The sequence below is a fragment of the Bos taurus genome, chromosome 4 (assembly GCF_002263795.3).
Source record: "Bos taurus isolate L1 Dominette 01449 registration number 42190680 breed Hereford chromosome 4, ARS-UCD2.0, whole genome shotgun sequence".
Classification (NCBI taxonomy): Eukaryota; Metazoa; Chordata; class Mammalia; order Artiodactyla; family Bovidae; genus Bos; species Bos taurus.
Window position 1 is genome coordinate 106878904 of NC_037331.1, and position 23232 is coordinate 106902135.

The window sequence follows — 23232 nt, forward strand, 5'->3', positions numbered from 1 at the left end:
AAGCCAAACGGAGGACTACAGTCCAGGAGACACAGATTCAAGAAGCACTTGGATTGTGTTCCTCTGGACTAAAATATGGGAGAAGCTTGTATATAGGCAAAATCCACTAAGTTACATAAATTGTTTGTCAAGAATTAAGATTGGAACTGGCTAGGAATAGTGCTTGTTAAGCAAAAATAGGTTGGGCTCTGAAATGGTTGCAAGGGGAAACCTTGAGACGGTTAAGATTGCAGTTGGCAGTTGTTAGCAGATACTGTTTTGAAAACCACTGTTGGTGTCCTTTGAATTTGATATAGTTCATAAAATTCAAGTTCTTGGCGAAGCAAGAATGTGTTTGAAATCCCATCCACGGTGGCTACCCAGCTCCATTTTAGATGCCTGAATCACAGTTTTTATCTTATCAGAACAGAGAACAAACATCAAATACGACAGGGGTACATTCCTTCAAATTTTCAGAGAGGAAGATTAGCATGTACACAGTGAGTCAGCATGTCCTTGGTTCCTGGGAAGGGACCCTCATTTTTAAACAAGTAACTAACACTGGCATCCTAGGAAGGGGGCAGGGTCTTTATTCCTATCTTCAAAGTGGACATTCTAGACAATCTGGTAAATGCACTCTTTTTTTTTTTTTTAATGCTTAAAGTAGGTATACCATGCATGTCTGACAGGCCCTACAACAGGCCGTTCTAGTTGGTGTAAATTTCAAGCCAAATCATGGATAAGCCAGAATGACTTCCCCATACCTCAGTACATGAAAAGTCCCTCCTTCAGAACTCAGTCACAGAAACCCTGAACAACCCTGCACGTTGACACTAACCATGGCCACGTGCAGGTAAAACCAGAGAAGGCAAATGGGGGGAGTCAGTGGGCCTGATGGTAACTGAGCCCGGGGGGAAATTTGCATCCTCACTGAGCTGAGATCACCTTCCTCTGAAGCCTGAGCATCCTCCTTCTAAGGGAGCTCTGGCTCAGATGCAGAGCCTGAGCTTTCTTCTCGCATCCCCAGAAAAGAGGGATTCTTCTCACATTCCCTGAAACAGGGACTGTGGATGGAGGAGGCAGGAGGCCAGGGACCAAGGCCTGGGGTGGTGACTGGAGGACGGGCCAAGATGCATCCAGCATTCACAGTCCTCTTCATGCTGCTCTTTGTCCTGCTGTGTATCCTGGGCCTCCTGGCCAATGGCTTCATTGTGCTGGTGCTGAGCAGAGAATGGGTGCGACGTGGGAGGCTGCTCCCCTCTGACCTGATCCTCTTTAGCTTGGGACTCTCCCGCTTCTGCCTGCAGTGGGTTGGAATGGGGAATAACTTCTACTATTTCTTGCATCTGGTCGACTACTGCAGTGGTCCCGCCCGGCAGTTCTTTGGTCTACCCTGGGACTTCCTCAACTCTGTCACCGCCTGGTTTGGCTCCTGGCTCAGCGTCCTCTTCTGCATGAAGGTTGCTAACTTCACCCACCCTGGCTTCCTCTGGCTAAAGTGGAGGTTCCCCAGGTCAGTGCCCTGGCTTTTGCTGGGCTCTCTCCTCACCTCCTTCATTGTCACCCTACTGTTTTTTGGGGGGAACCACGCTTTGTATAAAGAGTCCTTCACTAGAAAACCTTTCGGGAATATGACCTACTATCAGTGGAACAGGATTCTGGAAATGTACTATTTCCTGCCCCTGAAACTGATCACTTTTTCAATTCCTGGCTCTGTTTTTCTGGTCTCGATTGCTTTGTTGATTGACTCTCTGAGGAGACACGCATGGAGGATGCAGCACAGTGCTCACAGCCTGCAGGACCCCAGTGGCCAGGCTCACACCAGAGCTCTGAAGTCACTAGTCTCCTTCCTTGTTCTTTATACTCTGTCTTTCATGTCCCTGATCATCGATGGTGAAGGGTTCTGCTCCTCAGAGAGTGACTGGTACTGGCCATGGCAAATTTTACCTACTCGTGCACATCCATCCATCCCTTTATCCTCATCCTTGGCAACCTCAGGCTTCGGGGGGCATTTGGGCAGCTGATTTTGTTGGCCAGGGGCTTCTAGGTGGTTGAGGTGGTGTGATCCCCTTAACCAATCCATCAGAAGAGGCTCAGGTGAGGATGACAGAGCCACAGTCCAAATATATGACAATGTCCTCAATATCTGTTGGATCATATTGTGGGCTTTCTCCTTTGGGAAGGAGAGGAGGGGAGTAAAATCTGGGAACTCTTTGAGTATAATTTCTTCCTGGAACACTGTTAAAATGTGGCCCTAGAGGTCCCAGAGAGCCAGCATCATCCAGAAGGTCAGAATATAAAAATTCTGTGTTACTCTCTCTTTGTATCCCCTCTGTTATGTGGAAGCCTTTGGTTAAAAAGTCTTAACTGCACTATCTTTAAAAAAAGTAATCTTATTTATTTCTGTATTTTTGGCTGTGCTGGATCTCTGTTGCTGCACGGGCTTTTCTCTAGTTGTAGTACGTGGGCTTCTCATGTGGAATCCTCCCGGACCAGGAATCAAAACCGTGTTTCCTGCATTGGCAGGTGGATTCCTTACCGCTGAGCCACCAGGGAAGCCCCTTAACTGCACTATCTTATCTCAGTTGTCTGCTGGGAAATTAAGAAAAATCGTGTCTGTTACTGAACTAGTATGTGGCTGGGGAAGCAGTGACCTTCCTGAGGATAATGTAATGGTCACTATGTGAGCCCCAAAGGACAGTAATTGCGGTGAACAGTGGCCTGGGCTGGGAGACCTAATGGTCCTTCTTTCTTTGAGATTCTTTTTCTCTTATCAAACTTGGATACTTCGATTTTAACTTTAGTAAAACTACTAGGTTTCTTCACAACGCATATTCTCCTTAATATTTCTGTTGTTCTGGTTTTGATTTTCTCTAAGTGACAGCCAGACCTTTCCCATGTTTATTCTTCCTTTGGAATCACATGTTGTGATTTTTCTTCTTTTTCAGATTGTCTCAAACTTTTTCCTAAAGCAAATGTCTCAAAGTCACATGTGAATTAAATACATGAATTAAATAAACATGTACTTTTTGTTCTGAAAAAAATATAAAGAATTTCACTTAGTTTGTGTTCAAAACTGTTTAACTTTTTTTTTTTTAAGAATCACCCCATTAAAGCTTATGTTTAACTATTTGTTTAAAACAGTTTGTTTCAATTACTATGCAGAAGTTTCAAGAGATAATTTTGGAAAAACATTTTAATTAGAGTTAGGTGCCTCTAAGGCAGAATATAAAAAATTTTTGCTAAAATATCAATGTGCCTATTTCAGAGACTAACCTGCAACTGGATTCCTTATAGAAATTTTAATTTCCTCTGAGAGTAAAAATAGTTTCCTTACTGATCAGGGTATATGCTGCTGAGTGGATGTACACTCATGAACTAAAATCTTTGGGCAAATTATCCTACACTTTAGGTTTAACTATTTTTTAATAGGTAATATGTTTACATTGTTAAAAATTCAAAAAGTACTGTAGAGTATATATAAAAAAAATCTCCTACTTTCCCCTTCTGAGGTATTCTTAACAGTTTCAAGTCTGTCCTTTTAAAAATATTTTATTCTATGACAGAAAGCCCCGAATACCTAACAAACCTTTCAACTAAGTTACTTACAAACTACTGTATTCCGGGTGCTGTGCTTAGTCGCTCAGTCACGTCTGACTCTTCGCAACCAACTAGCCATCTGAGTTGCTACCTATCACCTGTGGCCTTTACACAGATGGTTGTAGATGATTCACGCTTCTCTATACCTCACTGCTGCTGTTTAACAATTTTTAAATTTTAAATTTTTAACAAAATTTAACATGAATCTTGGAGATGTACACAAATGCACACACATACATTTCCTTCCTTTTTCAGATGTACCACCATTTTTAAAAATGTTACCTGTTTGTGGTCAGTTACACTTGCTTCCTGTCTTTTGCTATTATAATATTGATAGCAATGGTGCAATGTTGACTGGCTCTTGCACCTGTACAAATTAACTATAGGATAAAGTCCATGAAATGGAGTTATTGGGTCAAATGGTGTGTGCATTTCTAATTTTGATATGTTGCTGTCTATAGGTTTCGATCAATTTGCTTCCTCACTAGCAATTTATGAGTGTGCTTATTTTTACTCTTTTCATTTTTTTTGGCCAATCAGTAAAAGGTGGCATATTAGTGTAGTTGTAATTTGCAAGACTTATTCTGAGTAAGGTTTATCATTATTTTATATGTGTAGAGCCATTTGTTTTTATTCTCTGTGGAAAGCCTATATCTTTGTTTAATTTTGAATTTGGATTTTGGCTTTTTTCTTCTTCTTTCTTTTTGGCTGGACTGGATTTCATTGCTGTGTGTGGTCTTCTCATCGGAATGGCTTCTCTTGTTGCTTAGCACAGGTCCTAGGGCATGGCAGGCTTCAGTAGTTGTATGGGTTTAGTTGCCCCACAGCATGTGGAATCTTCCCAGACCAGGGATTGAACTCATGTCCCCTGCATTATAGGTGGACTGTTAACCACGGGACCACCAGGGAAGTCCTAGCTTTTTTTCTTATTGGTTTGTAAGAACTCTTTATATCTTAGCAAAATTAGCTCTATTATTTGATGTGAATGGCAAACACTGCCCCACCCTCAATGTTTTTGTGTTACTTTATTCTTGATTCTAATGTTAATTTTTAAAAGCATCTTTATTTTGAAATAATTGTAGATTCACAGAAAGTTACAAAAAGAGTAGAATCCTATGTACTATTCAGCCAGCTTTCTCCAGTAATGACATCTTATGCAGCTATAGTACAATATGAAAACTGTTAACAGTTTCCACTAATTTTTTTACCCTGCATTCAGAAAGGAAATGCCAAAGAATGCTCAAACTACCACACAATTGCACTCATCTCACACGCTAGTGAAGTGATGCTCAAAATTCTCCAAGCCAGGCTTCAGCAATATGTGAACCATGAACTTCCTGATGTTCAAGCTGATTTTAGAAAAGGCAGAGGAACCAGAGATCGAATTGCCAACATCCAAATATCAAAATGAATCTGCCACAGGTCAGACACTTTAAAAACAAACAAACAAACAAACAACAAATTGCCAACATCTGCTGGATCATCAAAAAAGCAAGAGAGTTCCAGAAAAACATCTATTTCTGCTTTATTGACTATGCCAAAGCCTTTGACTGTGTGGATCACAATAAACTGTGGAAAATTCTGAAAGAGATGGGAATACCAGACCACCTGATCTGCCTCTTGAGAAACCTATATGCAGGTCAGGAAGCAACAGTTAGAACTGGATATGGAACAACAGACTGGTTCCAAATAGGAAAAGGAGTATGTCAAGGCTCTATATTGCCACCCTGCTTATTTAACTTATATGCAGAGTACATCATGAGAAATGCTGGGCTGGAGGAAGCACAAGCTGGAACCAAGATTGCCGGGAGAAATAGCAATAACCTCAGATATGCAGATGACACCACCCTTATGGCAGAAAGTGAAGAAAAACTAAAGAGCCTCTTGATGAAAGTGAAAGAGGATAGTGAAAAAGTTGGTTTAAAACTCAACATTCAGAAAACAAAGATCATGGCATCCAGTCCCATCACTTCATGGCAAATATATGGAGAAACAGTGGAAACAGTGTAAGACTTTATTTTTGGGGGCTCCAAAATCACTGCAGATGGTGATTGCAGCCATGAAATTAAAAGACGCTTACTCCTTGGAAGGAAAGTTATGACCAACATAGACAGCATATTAAAAAGCAGAAATATTACTTTGTCAACAAAGGTCCGACTAGTCAAGGCTATGGTTTTTCCAGTAGTCATCTATGGGTGTGAGAGTTGGACTACAAAGAAAGCTGAGCACTGGAGAATTGATGCTTTTGAACTGTGGTGTTGGAGAAGACTCTTGAGAGTCCTTTGGACTGTAAGGAGATCCATCCAGTTCATCCTAAAGGAAATCAGTCCTGGGTGTTCATTGGAAGGACTGATGTTGAAGGTGAAACTCCAGTACTTTGGCCACCTGATGCGAAGAGCTGACTCATTTGAAAAGACCCTGATGCTGGGAAAGATTGAGGGCAGGAGGAGAAGGGGACGACAGAGGATGAGATGGTTGGATGGCATCACCGACTCAATGGACATGAGTTTGAGCAAACCCCTACAGGAGTTGGCGATGGACAGTAAGGCCTGGCATGCTGCAGTACATGAGGTTGCAAAGAATTGGACATGTCTTAGTGACTGAGCAACAAAAACTAATTTTAGAATAATTGCAAAGATTTAATGTGTAATATATGTGTATGACATATTAACAGTATTCATCATAACTTGTTAGTAGTATTATAATAATACATAGTTAATGTTATTTTTAAAAATTATTTTCTGTATCTTCATCAGTATGAAAATAGTAGAGGAAACAGGGAGTGACAAGGAGTTTTCTGGCCACCAGGAAAGACCAAGCTTTCTTTCTCTTTCTCTGACTCTTATCATTTTTTTTTCTTTATTTCAATTTTTTGAATTGCCAAGCAGTGCAAATAGGCTAAGTGTGACTGAGATAAAGAAAAGCCACTTGTGATGGATAAGAAATCACTGAGAAGGAAGTCTAATGCTGGAGAAGACCACTGCAAGTTCACTAGAGGGTGTGACTAAGAGAATAATTTACTTAAGTAGCATTTTGACATCAGCTGAGGAAGTAAGAAAAGAACTAGAAGTTATTTTTTCTCTATCTTTTTCCTTTGAAGAAATAAAGGAGAAAGGATGAGATTATAATGGAATAATGAGTGTTACTATACAATAGCTGTTACCCTTAGACTTTATATTTTATTTTGTAAAGTTGCTGTGCTACGCTGTTATATTGAAAATTGAAAAGACTAAAAAAAAAGTGTTAGAAATCATGTTAGATCAGTGGGAAATCAGATTGGTGGACCCATGATCACATGTTCTTTTTGGGCAATTTTTTTTTATGATAAGTTGGAAAAAGTTGGCTTAAAGCTCAACATTCAGAAAATGAAGATCATGGCATCTGGTCCCATCACTTCATGGGAAATACATGGGGAAACAGTGGAAACAGTGTCAGACTTTATTTTGGGGGGCTCCAAAATCACTGCAGATGGTGATTGCATCCATGAAATTAAAATACGTTTACTCCTTGGAAGAAAAGTTATGACCAACCTAGATAGCATATTCAAAAGCAGACATTACTTTGCCAACAAAGGTTTGTCTAGTCAAGGCTATGGTTTTTCCATTGGTCACATATGGATGTGAGAGTTGGACTGTGAAGAAAGCTGAGCGCCAAAGAATTGATGCTTTTGAACTGTGATGTTGGAGAAGACTCTTGAGAGTCCCTTGGACTGCAAGGAGATCCAACCAGTCCATTCTGAAGGAGATCAGCCCTGGGATTTCTTTGGAAGGAATGATGCTGAGGCTGAAACTCCAGTACTTTGGCCACCTCATGTGAAGAGTTGACTCATTGGAAAAGACTCTGATGCTGGGAGGGATTGGGGGCAGGAGGAGAAGGGGACAACAGAGGATGAGATGGCTGGATGGCATCACTGACTCGATGGAAGTGAGTCTGAGTGAACTCCGGGAGTTGGTGATGGACAGGGAGGCCTGGCGTGCTGCAATTCATGGGGTCGCAAAGAGTCAGACATGACTGAGTGACTGAACTGAACTGAACTGGATTCCATGGACTTCCCAGGTGACAATAGTGGTTAAGAACCCACCTACCAATGCAGGAGACATAAGAGACATGAGTTCAATCCCTGGGCCAGGAAGATCCCCTGGAGAAGGAAATGGAAACGCACTCTAGTATTTTTGCCTAGAAAATCCCACAGACAGAGGTGCCTGGTGGACTACAGTGCATGGGGTTGCAAAGAGTTGGACACAACTAAAGTGACTTAGCATGCACGCAAGTCCAATTCTATAATGTCAGGGAAGCTTGTCTAACCGCCCCCGTCTTATAACTCAGTGGCAAAAATCACAGCTTACTACTGAAGCTTTTATAAAACATATTTTCCAAAATTTAAAAACATGTTAAAACTCAATACATAAATTGGCATTTGTTAACCTTTTGTGGTGGCCACAGATTCTTTGAGAATGTATCAGTTAACAAATATTTTTTGAGTGCTTACCTGTAGACAACACCCTGAGCTGGGGATAAAGTAGTGAGTATCACAGATTAAGCTTCTACCCCATGGAATTTTCAGTCCTGTGGGGAGTCGGGAATAGTGTCTAGTCATTCAGGGGAGCATGTCATGACAAACTGGGACAGTGTGAGGATGGGAGACCATGGTGTCCTGTGAGTGTGCAGCAGGAGGACTCAGGCATAGAGCTGGTGGGGGGTGGGTGGCTGGGAAGAGGCATGCACCAGCAGGGCTTCCTCAGGAAATGATAAAAAAGGGATGAGACACCACTCTAGAACACAATTCTGGGGGCTCATAGACCCCCAAACCTGTCAGTGAGTTCCAGACTAAGAAGCCCTGCTCTCTAGCGGTGTTTCTGGTCTTGAGTGTGTAAAGCGGAGAATGCTATGGAGGAGATTTTGTTCTCAGTAGAAGAGACTGGGTTTGTGTCCAATGAGCAGGAGGTCCTGAAGTCAGGGGACCCTCTGTCTTGGAAGTTTCCAGGTGGGTCCAGACAGATGTTATGTTTGCTATCTCCCTTGTCTCTAAGTGATTCCAGAAATATTCTCTTAATCTGGCTTCCATTTTGGACCCTGAATTTTGTTTTCATGGGGTTCATGCACTGATTTATTCTCCATGACAAAAGAAATTGAAGGCTTTCCTGGGCTAGTGCCTTGGTGAGAGTCAGACTCATTTTGTGAACCGACATTAGAAAAACAAACTCCAAATCCCTCCGAACTGGGGCAGGACCTACCTAACCAGGGGATTGTTGTCTAACCCAAGACAGAAAAACAGGGTTGTCATCAGAGCTAACACTTAAATAAAACACCAAGTAAGCTCTGTTTATTTTTGCTTGATCTTCAGCTGTTACTCAGATGGCATGGTTATCCTCTCCATTAAAAAAAGGAAAATAGAAGGTGCTTTATCTATCATTATAACCTCTGTTCAATTATCAACTTCAGGACCTGATCATTCATTTTTATTTCTAACATTTCTCTTTATTGTAAATAACTTTTGGTCTGTGTCCCCTAGCTTCCCAATTCTCTTGGTCTTTCAACCTTATCTTATAGTCTGCCCTAAATAAAGGAAGTTGAATTATAAACAGCTGATTCACTTACTCCCACTAGTGAAGCATGAAATAGAGAGTTTGCTGGACTAAAAGAAGAAAATAGTTTGTCTCAATTAGTCTAACATGCCTGGTGGAGAAGAAGACGATAATTTCTAGAATATTATATATTAGGTGTGCTATTCCTGACTTCAAAAACTGTGCTGTCTTGCTATTGCCTCTAATGCAAATTCCATGGCCTTGTTTTCAAAGCCCTACTATGCACACCACCCCCACTTTCCAGCCTTACCTCCTCTTCACTGACTCCCCAAAATGAAACCTTTGCTCTATCCAAACTGGTTTGTTCACTCTTTCCCAGACAGACCTTGGTGTTTTCTATCTCCTCACCTGGCTTGCATCATTTCCCTTTGAGCCAAGAATGAACTCTCTCTCTACTCTCTCATCTGTCCAAGTTCTACCATTTTCTATGGCCATTTTAATTTTTCCTTCCCCATCATTCTTTTGCAAACCAGCTATATTTTTTTTTTCCTTCATAAGGGAATTTTGTGAATTCCATGGGCTTTAATGTCTATCTCATATTTGGCAGCTAACCAAATATTGCCTAACTGTACTTTGCCATTACTGAATTATGTTGCAATTTCTTTTCGGTATTTACCTTTTATCTTTTCATATAATCCCCAGGTTATGGGGAAGGACTTCATATTAGATTGGGTGTGTCTCCTACAGCACCTGGCATGATGTATTGAACACAGTGGAGCTTGACAAAAGTCTGTTTACTGATTGGTATTTCTCTCCAAGTCCTGCCTGGTGTCCAGGGCCCCGTGATTCTCTCAACACTAGGAGGGAACACTGCAACACCCACACAGGCCACATGGTTCAGGACACAGTGCCCACAGGCGGGCAAGTGCATGGTGACTGCCTCTCCACTACAGAATTAGCCAGGCCCACAAGCCAAGAGACCACTGCCAGCCTTGGACTGATTGCTGTTCCGCAGTGCAGCGGGGTGACCACATAGTGTTCATAGACCATCGCTGTCAGCAGTGAGAACTTAGTCCCTGAGTCCTGGGTGTTCATTGGAAGGACTGATGTTGAAACTGAAACTCCAATACTTTGGCCACCTGATGCGAAGAGCTGACTCATTTGAAAAGACCCTGATGCTAGGACTTCCCTGGTGGCTCAGATGGTAAAGCGTCTGTCTACAGTGTGGGAGACCTGGGTTCAATCCCTGGGTTGGGAAGATCCCCTGTAGAAGGAAATGGCAATCCACTCCAGGACTATTGCCTGGAAAATCCCATGGACAGAGGAGCCTGGTAGGCTACAGTCCACGGGGTCACAAAGAGTCGGACATGACTGAGCGACTTCACTATATAGTCTATATGATGCTGGGAAAGACTGAGGGCAGGAGGAGAAGGAGACGACAGAGGATGAGATGGTTGGATGGCATCATGAACTCAATGGACATAGGTTTGGGTGGACTCTGGGAGTTGGTGATGGACAGGAAGGCCTGGCATGCTGTGATTCATGGGGTCGCAAAGAGTCAGACATGACTGAGCAACTGAACTGAACCCCCCCCACAGGGCCAGGGAGAAGAAGTGCTGGGTACCACATCGGGCGGAGGAGATGGTCTTCTTCTCCAGGAGGAAGTGCGCCAGCATCTGGGGAACCCCGCTGGAGGGGTAGCAGGTGTCCACTATAGAGAGGTTGCCAAGGAAGAAGTACATGGGCAGCTGGAGGTGGGAGTCCAGCCGGACCAGTACGAGGATGAGCCCGTTGCCCAGCAAGGTCAGCAGATAGGTGGCCCCAAACAGGACAAACAGCCCAGCCTGGGTCTGCCGGTCCCTGGAGAGGCCGAGTAGGACAAACTCACTCACCCAGGTCAGGTTGTCCCTCCCCATGGAGCAGGCAGGTCAGGCTACCTGAGGAGGTGGTGGCTTAAAGAGTCCAGAATCAGAATTCACAGTCTGGGTCTGAACAAAGGACTTTAAGTAAGACTGCAAGTACTTGTATGTTTTCTCCATTAGACTCTGAGCTTCTTGAAGTCAGGGACATTTCCTGACTTTTCTTTGCATACAAAGATTTCTAATGAATGTTTCACAATAAAAAACTTTGTGTTGGGGAAATGAATAAAACAGTTTTCAAGTGCTAGTGTGGAGGATTACTATCTGATCCCAAAACACAAGACTTGAGTTCTGAAACTCTCCCTTGTCCTTATTACTCATTCTGGAGCCAGTGGTTTTCCGGCTTCTCCTGTAATCCAGGCTGGGTCAGTGACAGGAAAAAAAAAAAAATCCCTCATTTGGTTCTCAATGTACTGATTAAATAGGCTTAGTCCTAGGATGATAAGATCAAGTCCTCACTGTAGAACATTATAGCAACTATAATTATGTCCCAATTTTGTGTGATTATGCTATTTCCTTGGTGAAACTCTGGCACTCATTTGAATGTTAAACTAAGTGATTAATAAAGGATGAATGCACACACCACTTACTTGCAATAACAACATTTGGAAACTGATGGTGCCCACTGATGAAGTCAGTAAGGGAGTGCCTGTAAAGCCCTTGGAGCTTTGTTATGTGTAAATCCTTCTGTCATAGCAAAGACATGTTTGCCCTTGGAACACCTCCCTGTTTACTTTGCTGGTCTTTAACCTCTATCAAAAAGGTTAAAAAGACAAAGGTCTATCTAGTCAAAGCTATGCTTTTTCCAGTGGTCATGTATGGATGTGAGAGCTGGACTATAAAGAAAGCTTAATGCCGAAGAATTGATGCTTTTGAACTGTGGTATTGGAGAAGATGCTTGGGAGTCCCTTGGACTGCAAGGAGATCAAACCAGTCCATCCTAAAGGAGATCAGTCCTGAATATTCATTGGAAGGACTGATGCTGAAGCTGAAACTCCAATACTTTGGCCACCTGATGTGAGGAACTGACTCTTTGGCAAAGACCCTGATGAAGGGAAAGATTGAAAGCGGGAGGAGACGGGGATGGCAGAGGAAGAAATGGTTGGATGGCATCACCGACTGGATGGAAATGAGTTTGAGTCAGCTCCGGGAGTTGGTGATGGACAGGGAAGCCTGGAGTGCTGCAGTCCATGGGGTCGCAAAGAGTTGGACATGACTGAGTGACTGAACTGAAGAGGGGAAGTTTGAGAGGGAAGGAAAAAACTCAAGATTAAAGGGTTTGCCTATGAAAATCCCACAGGACCCATGGTAGGAACCAGAGCAGTGCTTTCCACATCAGCTATACCTTAGAATCACTGGGGTGCTTTGAGAACTCCAGAAGCCCAGACCACACTCTGAAGTAATTAAGACAGGATCTCAGGAGGGTAAAACCAGACATTCATGTGTTAGTAACTTTACTGTTTCCTGGTAACTGAAGTGTAAAACTTTAATTACACATTTGAGAATCACTGCTTTAGTGGGAACTTTTAACCTTAATTTATGAAAATTCAAGATGTAGTTTTTTGAGATAAAAACCCAGAAGAGTTTTTGAGGAGGAAAAATCTTTGATCTAAACTTCTCATTCTTTGTTTGAAAAGTTGAGGCCAAGGGAGTTAAAATGATTTGCCTCAAATCCCACTGAATCAGTTAAAAGGTGATCCTGGACATCTTGCCTTTTGTGTGCTGGGTCTCCCCTTAGCTTTAGCCTTCTAAAGTGAAAGTGTTAGTCACTCAGTCATATCTGACTCTTTGTGACCCCATGGACTCCTCTGTCCATGGGATTCTCCAGGCAAGAATACTGGAGTGGGTAGCCATTCACTTCCCCAGGGGATCTTCCCAACACAGGGATGGAACCTGGGTCTCTTGCATTGCAGGAGGATTCTTTACTGTCTGAGCGCCAGGAAGCCCTTAACCTTTTAAGGTCTGACCCAAAACAAATGTTTTAGAATATCTTTTTTTTTTTGCTAAGTCACTTCAGTCGTGTCCGACTCTGTGTGACCCCATAGATGGCAGCCGACCAGGCTCCCCCGTCCCTGGGATTCTCCAGGCAAGAACACTGGAGTGGGTTGCCATTTCCTTCTCCAATGCATGAAAGCAAAAAGTGAAAGTGAAGTCGCTCAGTTGTGTCTGACTCTTAGCGAATCCCTGGACTGCAGCTTACCAGGCTCCTCCGTCCATGGGATTTTCCAGGCAAGAGTACTGGAGTGGGGTGCCATTGCCTTCTCCAAGAATATCTTAGCTCCATGGAAGAATTAGTTAGTGTCAAATGAGATGATATGTGAGAAAGCTCTTCATAACTTCAGTTCAGTTCAGTCGCTAAGTCATGTCCAACTCTTTGCGATCGCATGAAGTACAGCATGCCAGGCCTCCCTGTCCATCACCAACTCCCAGAGTTTACTCAAACTCATGTCCGTCGAGTCAGAGATGACATCCAACCATCTCATCCTCTGTTGTCCCCTTCTCCTCCCACCTTCAATCTTTCCCTGCATCAAGGTCTTTTCCAAGGAGTCAGGTCTTCACATCAGGTGGCCAAAGTATTGATTGGAGCTTCAGCTTCAGCATAAGTCCTTCCAATGAATATTGAGGACTGATTTCCTTTAGGATGGACTGGTTGGATATCCTTGCAGTCCAAGGGACTCTCAAGAGTCTTCTCCAACATCACAATGCAAAAGCATCAATTCTTCAGTGCTCAGCCTTCTTTATGGTCCAACTCTCACATCCATACATGACTAAAAAACCATAGCCTTGACTAGATGGACTTTTGTTGGCAAAGTTATGCCTCTGATTTTTAATATGCTGTCTCAGTTCAGTTCAGTTCAGTCGCTCAGTCGTGTCCAACTCTTTGCGACCCCATGAATCACAGCCCACCAGGCCTCCCTGTCCGTCACCAACTCCTGGAGTTCACCCAAACCCACGTCCATTGAGTCGGTGATGCCATCCACCATCTCATCCTCTGTCGTCCCCTTCTCCTCCTGCCCCCAATCCCTCCCAGCATCAAGGTCTTTTCCAATGAGTCAACTCTTCACAGCAGGTGGCAAAAGTATTGGAGCTTCAGCTTTAGCATTAGTCCTTCTAATGAACACCCAGGACTGATCTCCTTTAGGATGGATTGGTTGGATCTCCTTGCAGTCCAAGGGATTCTCAAGAGTCTTCTCCAACACCACAGTTCAAAAGCATCAATTCTTCAGCGCTCAGCTTTCTTCACAGTCCAACTGTCACATCCATACATGACCACAGGAAAAACCATAGCCTTGACTAGATGGACCTTTGTTGGCAAAATAATATCTCTGTTTTTTAATATGCTATCTAGGTTGGTCATAACTTTTCTTCCAAGGAGTAAGCGTCTTTTAATTTCATGGCTGCAATCACCATCTGCAGTGATTTTGGAGCCCCCCAAAATAAAGTCTGACACTGTTTCCATTGTTTCCCTATCTATTTCCCATGAAGTGATGGGACCAGATGCCATGATCTTCGTTTTCTGAATGTTGAGCTTTAAGCCAACTTTTTCACTCTCCACTTTCACTTTCATCAAGAGGCTTTTGAGTTCCTCTTCACTTTCTGACATAAGGGTGGTGTCATCTGCATATCTGAGGTTACTGATATTTCTCCCAGCAATCTTGATTCCAGCTTGTGCTTCTTCCAGCCCAGCGTTTCTCATGATGTACTCTGCATATACGTTAAATAAGCAGGGTGACAATATACAGCCTTGACGTACTCCTTTTCCTATTTGGAACCAGTCTGTTGTTCCATATCCAGTTCTAACTGTTGCTTCCTGACCTGCATATATGTTTCTCAAGAGGCAGATCAGGTGGTCTGGTATTCCCATCTCTTTCAGAATTTTCCACAGTTTATTGTGATTCACTGTTATTTGACCTGAGGCCAAACTCTGGTGGAGGTAATGCAGATAACTCCTTCAAGAGGTCCCATGTGTGCACTGCCTGACTCAGTGCCCCCAACCCTGCAGCAGGCCACCAATGACCCATGCCTCTGCCAGAGACTCCTGGACACTCATGGCAAGTCTGGGTCAGTCTCTTGTGGGGTCACTGCTCCTTTCTCCTGGGTCCTGGCGCATACAGTGTCCTGTTTGTACCCTCCCAGAGTCTGTTCCCAGTCCTGTGTACGTTCTGGCAGCTCTATGGTGGGTTAATGGTGACATCCTCCAAGAGGACTTATGCCATACTGAGGTCTGCTGCATCCAGAGCCCCTGACCCCACGGCAGTCCACTGCTGACCCATACCGGCACAGGAGACACACAAACTCAGTTCTGTTTCAATCTCTGTGGGGTCTCTGGGTCCTGGTGTGCACACAAGTTTTGTTTGAGCCCTTTGAGCATCTCTGGCAGGTATGGGCTTTGATTCTAAACGTGTTTGCCCCTCCTACCATCTTGCTGGGACTTCTCCTTTGCCCTTGGACGTGGGATATCTCCGTAGTCACTCCAGCACAGTGCAGGTGCTGCTCCAGCACCACATGGCAGGCGTGGGGTATCTCCTCACCCTTGTTCCAGTGGTGCTCCAGAGCATTTAGATAATGCTCATAACTTCAGAGCATTATCTAAATAAAAAGGATTTGTAGTAAAGATATGCGGGATGGGCCATAGAATCTAATGAAATGGAAATGAAAACAATTCAACCCAAGTCTTTCTAACAGGGTTTGAAGATGGGTCTCTGGCTGGAAGTGGGTGAAGAGGGCAGAGCAGCTTTATGCTATCCTCTGTCTTTCCTATTGAGTTGGAACCTACCCACTTCCTTCTTTCAGTCCTTTTGTGGCTGGAAAGTGTCATTGTAGAAAATGCCAAAAATAGAAACTGGCTTTGGCACAATACCAAGCTCTGGCTTTCCACAGAGCCTATTTCTTTCATCAGTGCAGTAAGTAACCAAGCTATGGTCCCCAAATGTGGTTCATGAGTGCCGAGAACAGCACCTGAAATTCTCACCACTGAAGAAAGTAAAATGCACAGTGAGAGTCACAAAAAAGAACGCAAGCTAGGAGGAAATTTTAGGATCACATCTCAACCTCGATGGTTACAAGTGAAGAAGCTGAGGCTCAGAAAACAGAAGTGATTTTCTCAGGATTGTTCTGCCAGTTGGGAGCAAAACTGGAACTGAATCTGAAATCTGATGACCACAATCCCACGTTCTTCCTGTTACATCACATATGCTACCATCTGGAGCATCAAGAGTGTGTCACAGCCACTACTGGGGAGCAGCATCACCATAGAATGAAATGTGGGACAGGTTTGATTTATAGGGAAGGGGGCGTCAGAAAAGATGTGCTGTTTGGATGCTGCTCCTGGGGAGTCAGATGGAAACTTTGAACTGCCATAAAGGACTCCAAAATTACTGCAGATGGTGACTGCAGCCATGAAATTAAAAGATGCTTGCTCCTTGGAAGAAAAGCTATGACCAACCTAGACAGCATTTAAAAAGCAGAGACATTACTTTGCCAACTTTGCCAAAAATCCATCTAGTCAAGGCTATGGTTTTTCCAGTGGTCATATATGTATGTGAGACTTGGACCATAAAGAAAGCTGAGTGGTGAAGAACTGATGCTTTTGAACTGTGGTGTTGGAGAAGACTCTTGAGAGTCCCTTGGACTTCAAGGAGATCCAACCAGTCCATCCTAAAAGAAATCAGTCCTCGATATTCATTGAAAGAGGACTGGTGCTGAAGCTCCAATACTTTGGCCACCTGCTGTGAAGAACTGACTCCTTGGAAAAGACCCTGATCCTGGGAAAGATTGAAGGTAGGCGAAGGGGACGACAGAGGATAAGATGATTGGATGGCATCACCAACTTGATGGACATGAGTTTGAGCAAGCTCTGGGAGTTTGTGATGGACAGGGAAGCCTGGCGTGCTGCAGTCCATGGGGTCACAAACAATTGGACATGACTGAACTGAATGCAGGAAAACAGACTGAAGCGTAGTTTGGCCAGATCAGTGGAATGGTGGTCCAGATTGCCAAGTACCAACTGACCTCTTCCCACTCTATCTATAAAAGGGAAACATCCACCCTATAGTGAAATAGAAGGATGGAGCCCACATACCTGGACTCTCAACTTTCTCTGAAGCCAGGAGATAGAATTGGAAAACCACCTCCACTAAGCCCAGCTCTTTCACTCCCCTTTTGTGACTTCTAACAAACAAACTGCTTAAAGGATAGAGAGAGTATTTTCTTCTTTTTATTGTGCCCTTTCTGGTTTGAACAGAGACTGGCATATAGAGCTGGTGGACTGACTGAATGAATGAACATCATTTACTCATTGAGAAGTGGTTTCTTAAAATTTCATCAATTTTAAGATGAATTGTAATTTCTTACAATTTCATTGTCTTATCTAGGAGCTCAGTGTAGAACTTTACTGTTGATGTTTTCACAGAGTTCACTCTGTGATACCAGCTCAAGAATGACTCTAATCAGAAGGGTCTCTTGAAGGATAATAGAGTTTTTGCCTCCTGATAATAAGTGTCCTTTAAATACATTGAGTTTCTCTTTAAAGACTCAGAAGGGCCAAAAAGACTTTAAAGGGCTGAAAAAAAAAATCCTAAAGCTCAAATAATGGAATAGGAGCAGGAAATGGAAAATAGGAAATAGGAAAATATTTTGTACACTTTCCCTTCTTTTCTAACTTATAATCTCATGAATTGGTATCTTCTTTGGATAAACTACATGTATGCACTACAACTGTGGACAATAGAAACTAAGTTTTATTTACAAAAGATATGTTTTAATTATTAGGATTCAGTTCAGTTCAGTCACTCAGTCATGTCTGACTTTTTGCAATCCCATGAATCGCAGCACGCCAGGCCTCCCTGTCCATCACCAACTCCCGGAGTTTACCCAAATTCATGCCCATTGAGGCGGTGATGCCATCCAGCCATCTCATCCTCTGTCGTCCCCTTCTCCTCCTGCCCCCAAACCCTCCCAGCATCAGAGTCTTTTCCAATGAGTCAACTCTTCACATGAGGTGGCCGAAGTACTGGAGTTTCAGCTTTAGCATCAGTCCTTCTAATGAACACCCAGGACTGATCTCCTTTAGGATGGACTGGTTGGATCTCCTTTCAGTCCAAGGGGCTCTCAAGAGTCTTCTCCAGCACCACAGTTCAAAAGCATCAATTCTTTGGCACTCAGCTTTCTTCACAGTCCAACTCTCACATCCGTACATGACCACTGGAAAAACCATAGCCTTGTCTAGATGGACCTTTGTTGGCAAAGTAATGTCTCTGTAATTATTAGGATTAGAAGGTGTCAGTAGATTGCTATCCCAACTATATCATAATTTGATGAAGAATTATAGCTCAACAAGTATAGAACCAAAATCAGTTGACCGCTTCCAACTTTTAATGGGTTTTTATCAAACCTCATCCACAAAATTTTCTCATTCAACTATTTGATGATCATTTTTGTAGGCAGGTTATGTTTGAAAGTGTAGTAGAATATCACACTGCTCAAAGCTGCTTCCATAGACCTGTGATAAGGGTAAAAGAAAATATACCAAAGTAAAAGTGCTTTCGGTTTGTTCTTTCAGGAAAAACTCCTGAGGTTTCTTTGCTGTAGAAATCACAGACAGCACGTAAAGGGCAGGCAGATGTCTAAGTGTGAAGGCTTTGGTTGGGGGAGAGACCTTTGAGAAGGAATATAGAAAGGAAAAGATAATATGTTGATCTGAGGGGAGAAATTGATAATATAAAAATGAGAAGAGTCTGAAAAAGAGAGTTAACAAATTTTTCCCAGAGGATAGGGCTCAGTGCCTCAGATGGGAGTGGGAGTGGTGGGGAAAGGGGCTTCCTTAGGTGGCGTTAGCATTAGTGGTAAAGAACCTGCCTGCCACAGCAGGAGATATGGGTTCAGTCCCTGGGCTAGGAAGATCCTCTGGAGGAGGGCATGGCAACTTACTCCAGTATTCTTTCCTGGAGAATCCCATGGACAGAAGAGCCTGGTGGGCTATAATCCATGGGCTCTTAAAGAGTTGGACATGACAAAACCGACTTGGCACACACATACATGGTAGGGGAAAGGACCAGGGAGGCGATTAAGAGGAGGATGGAGGCTGGTGGCCATGGTCTTAGGGGGAGAGGGCAGCAGAGAGGGGCTAAAGCAAGGAGTGAGAGGAAGGGAAGTGAAGGGGGGTCTTCAATAAAATTAAAAATGAAAGTTTTGCTAGATACTTCTCTAAAGAACATACACAAATGGCCAAGACACACATGAAAAGATGCTCAACATCTTTAGTCATTAGGGACATGCAAATTAAAAACACAATATCATGTCATTTCACACACACTGGGATGGCTACAGTCAAACAGAACATAAATGTTGCCAAGAAAGCAGAGACATTGGAACTCTCATTTATTGCTAGTGGGAATGTAAAACAGCTCGGCTATGGTGAAGAGCAGTTTGGCATTTGCTCAAAAAGTTAAATATAGAATTACCAAATGACCCAACAGTTCCACTCCTGGGTATGTACCCAAAAGAATTAAAAACAAGTTTTTCTATTAATAACAAAAACTTGTACGTGAAAGTTTATAGCAGTACTATTCACAATAGCCCAAAGTTAGGAAAAAACCCAAATGTCCATCACCTGATGAATAGGTAAAAAAAATGTGGCTATTGCCATACAAGGGAACATTATTTAGACATAAAAAGGAATGAGGCCCTGCTACATTTGACGATATGGATAGATTTCAAAAATAATATGCTAAGTGAAAGAAGCCAGACACAAAAGATCACATATTATACGATTCCATTTATATGAAATGTCCAGATCAGGCAAATCCATAAAGACTGAATACAGACTTGTGGCTTTAAGAGCCTGGGAGGAGGGAAGAATCAGTTCAGTTCAGTCGCTCAGTTGTCGTTCATTTGTGTCTGACTTTTCGACCCCATGGACTGCAGCATGCTAGGCTTCCCTGTCCATTACAAACTTCTGGAGCTTGTTCAAATTCATGTCCATTGAGTCGGTGATGCCATCCAATCATCTCATTCTCTGTCATCCCCTTCTCCTCTTGCCTTCAGTCTTTCCCAGCATCAGGGTCTTTTCCAATGAGTCAGTTCTTCATCAGGTGGCCAAAGTATTGAAGCTTCAGCATCAGCATCAGTCCTTCCAAAGAATATTCAGGACTGATTTCCGTTAGGATCAACTGGTTTGATCTCCTTGCGGTCCAGGGGACTCTCAAGAGTCTTCAACACCACAGTTCAAAAGCATCAATTCTTCGGCACTCAGCCTTCTTTAGGGTCCAACTCTCACATCCATACATGACTAATGGAAAAACCATAGCTTTGACTAGACAGACCTTTGTTGGCAAAGTAACGTCTCTGCTTTTTAATATGTTATCTAGGTTGGTCACAGTTTTTCTTCCAAGAAGCAAGTGTTTTTTAATTTCATGGCTGCAGTCACCATCTGCAGTGATTTTGGAGCCCCCCAAAATAAAGTCTGTCACTGTTTCCATTGTTTCCCCATCTATTTGCCATGAAGTGATGGGACCAGATGCCATGATCTTAGTTTTTTGAATGTTGAATTTTAAGCCAGCTTTTTCACTCTCCTCTTTCACTTTCATCAAAAGGCTGTTTAGTTCCTTTTCACTTTCTGCCATAAGGGTGGTGTCATCTGCATATCTGAGGTTATTGATACTTCTCCCTGCAACCTTGATTCCAGCTTGTGCTTCATCCAGTTCAGCATTTCCCATGATGTCCTGCTTAAAGGGTATGAGGTGCCTTTTGGGGGTGATGAAGATGTTATGGAACTGTGTAAGCATGAGGTTCCGTGACATTGTGAATATACTAAATGCCACTGAATTGTACACTTTAAATGGTCAAAATCTTGAATTGTATGAGATGTGAATTTTACCTCAATTTTGAAAAATTGTTTTACTAGGAATTTTCAAAGGTACTTCATTTCCTCCTCCTCAATTTTTTGATATTTTCTTAACAAACTCAGTTTGAATTATTCTCAATTTATATTTTGTTTGTAGGTAAGATAAACCAGAGAGCTGTAATATTTAGGTAAGAGATGCTTCATTCTAATTTTTAAAAGTAGTTTTAAACATTTTTCTGGATAAAATATCATGGTCTCACTTTGTATTCTAGGATGTTTCGAGCTCAATCATTAATTTTTGTGTCAGTAGAGTGAAAGGATCACTAACAGGGAGTTGTGATCCCTTCTTTCTTAAGTAGCCTGACTTACCTCTGATGGATGGTATGTGCACGATTCTTAGGCAAGCATGAGTTCTGAATACATCCTTCAGTTTTCATAAGAGCATATCCTTAGACCTGATTATGTAGAGAGATGTTTGCGGTTATGAACTTTTCACTTTTTGGCCAGCCACTTGCCACCATGGCAAGTTTGAAAGGAAAATGAGCGGCATGATATCCACTGACTCACATAGAGCCAGCCCTGTTCCTCATGGATGTGCGGATAATTACTGCAACTTTGGCTCCAGGTCCGCCTGTGAACTCCCCACCCTTGGAGCTGAGTGGGACCGCTGGTGACCACATGATGACCCTTTTACCTCTGGCCCAAGGCCTGTTTGATCCCATGGGCATGGTGAATCTTGTAAGTCACAACTTTTCCTCTCTTTTTTACCCCACTGATTTCAGAAAGGCTGAGACTTGTGGCTGTAGAATTTAGGAAATAGACTTTCTTGGCATAAATTCTGTGCACTGCCCAAGATTTCGATGTAGTCTTCCTTTCTAATTCATATATATCAGTATATCTTTTTTTTCCCCTCCATATAATTTTCTGTGGACTGTATGCATTTCTAAGTGGTTGTAATTCACATTTTTAAAAGACTAAGTCAGGGACCAAAAACAGAGCCCAAAGATAAAATTCCATTTCTCTGTGACTTCAAACGATGGTGCAGGATTGTGGCCCCTCCCATCGGCTCACACACACACACACACACACACACACACACAGGCACACGCACTCACATGCCCACACACGTACATGCACGCACAGTAGGCGGCAGGCGCGCTGCCCTGCCCACCGTCCTCAGAGCGAAGCTCTTGAATGACAAGGTCCCAGGCTACCGTTTTGATTCAGAGCTCCTCGTCAGAACCCGAGTCAGAGCGGCCTTTATCTCCTTGTTCCTCAGACTGTAGATGAGCGGATTCAACATAGGGGTCACCACCGCGTAGAAGAGCACCACCACCTTGTCCTGCTCGGCGGAGGCGGTGGAGCGGGGCTGCATGTAGGTAACCAGGGCCATGCCGTAAGACATGGAGACCACGGTGAGGTGCGAGGTGCAGGTCCCGAAGGCTTTGCGGCGCCCCCCGCTGGAGCGGATCCGCAAGATGGCGGCCACAATGCGGGCGTAGGACAGCGCGACCAGGCAGCAGGGCACCAAAAGCACCACCACGCTGGATGCCAGTATAACCGCCTGGTTGAGGGTGACGTCCACGCAGGCCAAGCTGACGAGCGCCAGCGTCTCACAGGCCATATGGTTCAGCACGTGGCGCCCACAGGTGGGCAGACGCACAGTGACCGCGGTCTCCACTGCCGCGTTCGCCAGGCCCACGAGCCAGGAGACGCCTGCCAGGCCTGCGCAGAGCCGCGGCCCCATGACGGCCGCGTAGCGCAGGGGGTCGCAGACAGCCACGTAGCGATCATAGGCCATGGCGGCTAGCAGCAGGAACTCGGTGCCCCCAAGGGCCAGCGAGAAGAAGTGCTGGGTACCACATCGGGCGGAGGAGATGGTCTTCTTCTCCAGGAGGAAGTGCGCCAGCATCTGGGGAACCCCGCTGGAGGTGTAGCAGATGTCCACTACGGAGAGGTTGCCGAGGAAGAAGTACATGGGCAGCTGGAGGCGGGGGTCCAGCCAGACCAGCACGAGGATGAGCCCGTTGCCCAGCAAGGTCAGAAGATAGGTGGCCCCAAACAGGACAAACAGCCCAGCCTGGGTCTGCCGGTCCCCGGAGAGGCCCAGTAGGACAAACTCACTCACCCAGGTCAGGTTGTCCCTCCCCATGGAGCAGGCGGGCCAGGCTGCCAAGGGAGGAGCAGAGGCAGGGAAGGGCAAGTAAAGGTCTCTCCTTAGGAGTCTGGAATTAAGCCATGGGCCAGGACTGGAGCTGGAAGTGGGGCACCTCCCCTCAGGTTCCTTAACCTAGGTGCTGAGGGGACAACGCCATGAGGCGGGAGGGAAGAGATTTAAGTTCTCACGGTGGACTCAAGGATGAAG

At 43.9% G+C, this 23232-nt stretch overlaps 2 protein-coding genes and 1 pseudogene across 2 annotated transcripts; 1 reads left to right on the forward strand and 2 right to left on the reverse strand.

Moving 5' to 3' along the window:
- The first annotated feature begins 1106 nt into the window (after positions 1–1106).
- Positions 1107–2237, forward strand: TAS2R41 (taste receptor, type 2, member 41). The gene is given in 2 exon segments (XM_002687122.3): positions 1107–1920; positions 1923–2237. Coding segments are annotated over 2 exon segments (915 nt in total). The 5' UTR covers positions 1107–1109; the 3' UTR covers positions 2027–2237.
- OR2R12P (olfactory receptor family 2 subfamily R member 12, pseudogene) lies at positions 10577–11020 on the reverse strand (annotated as a pseudogene).
- OR2R3 (olfactory receptor family 2 subfamily R member 3) lies at positions 22078–23019 on the reverse strand. The gene has a single exon (NM_001390140.1). It carries the CDS (start codon positions 23017–23019, stop codon positions 22078–22080), a length of 942 nt encoding a protein of 313 aa, NP_001377069.1.
- Positions 23020–23232: the final 213 nt, after the last annotated feature.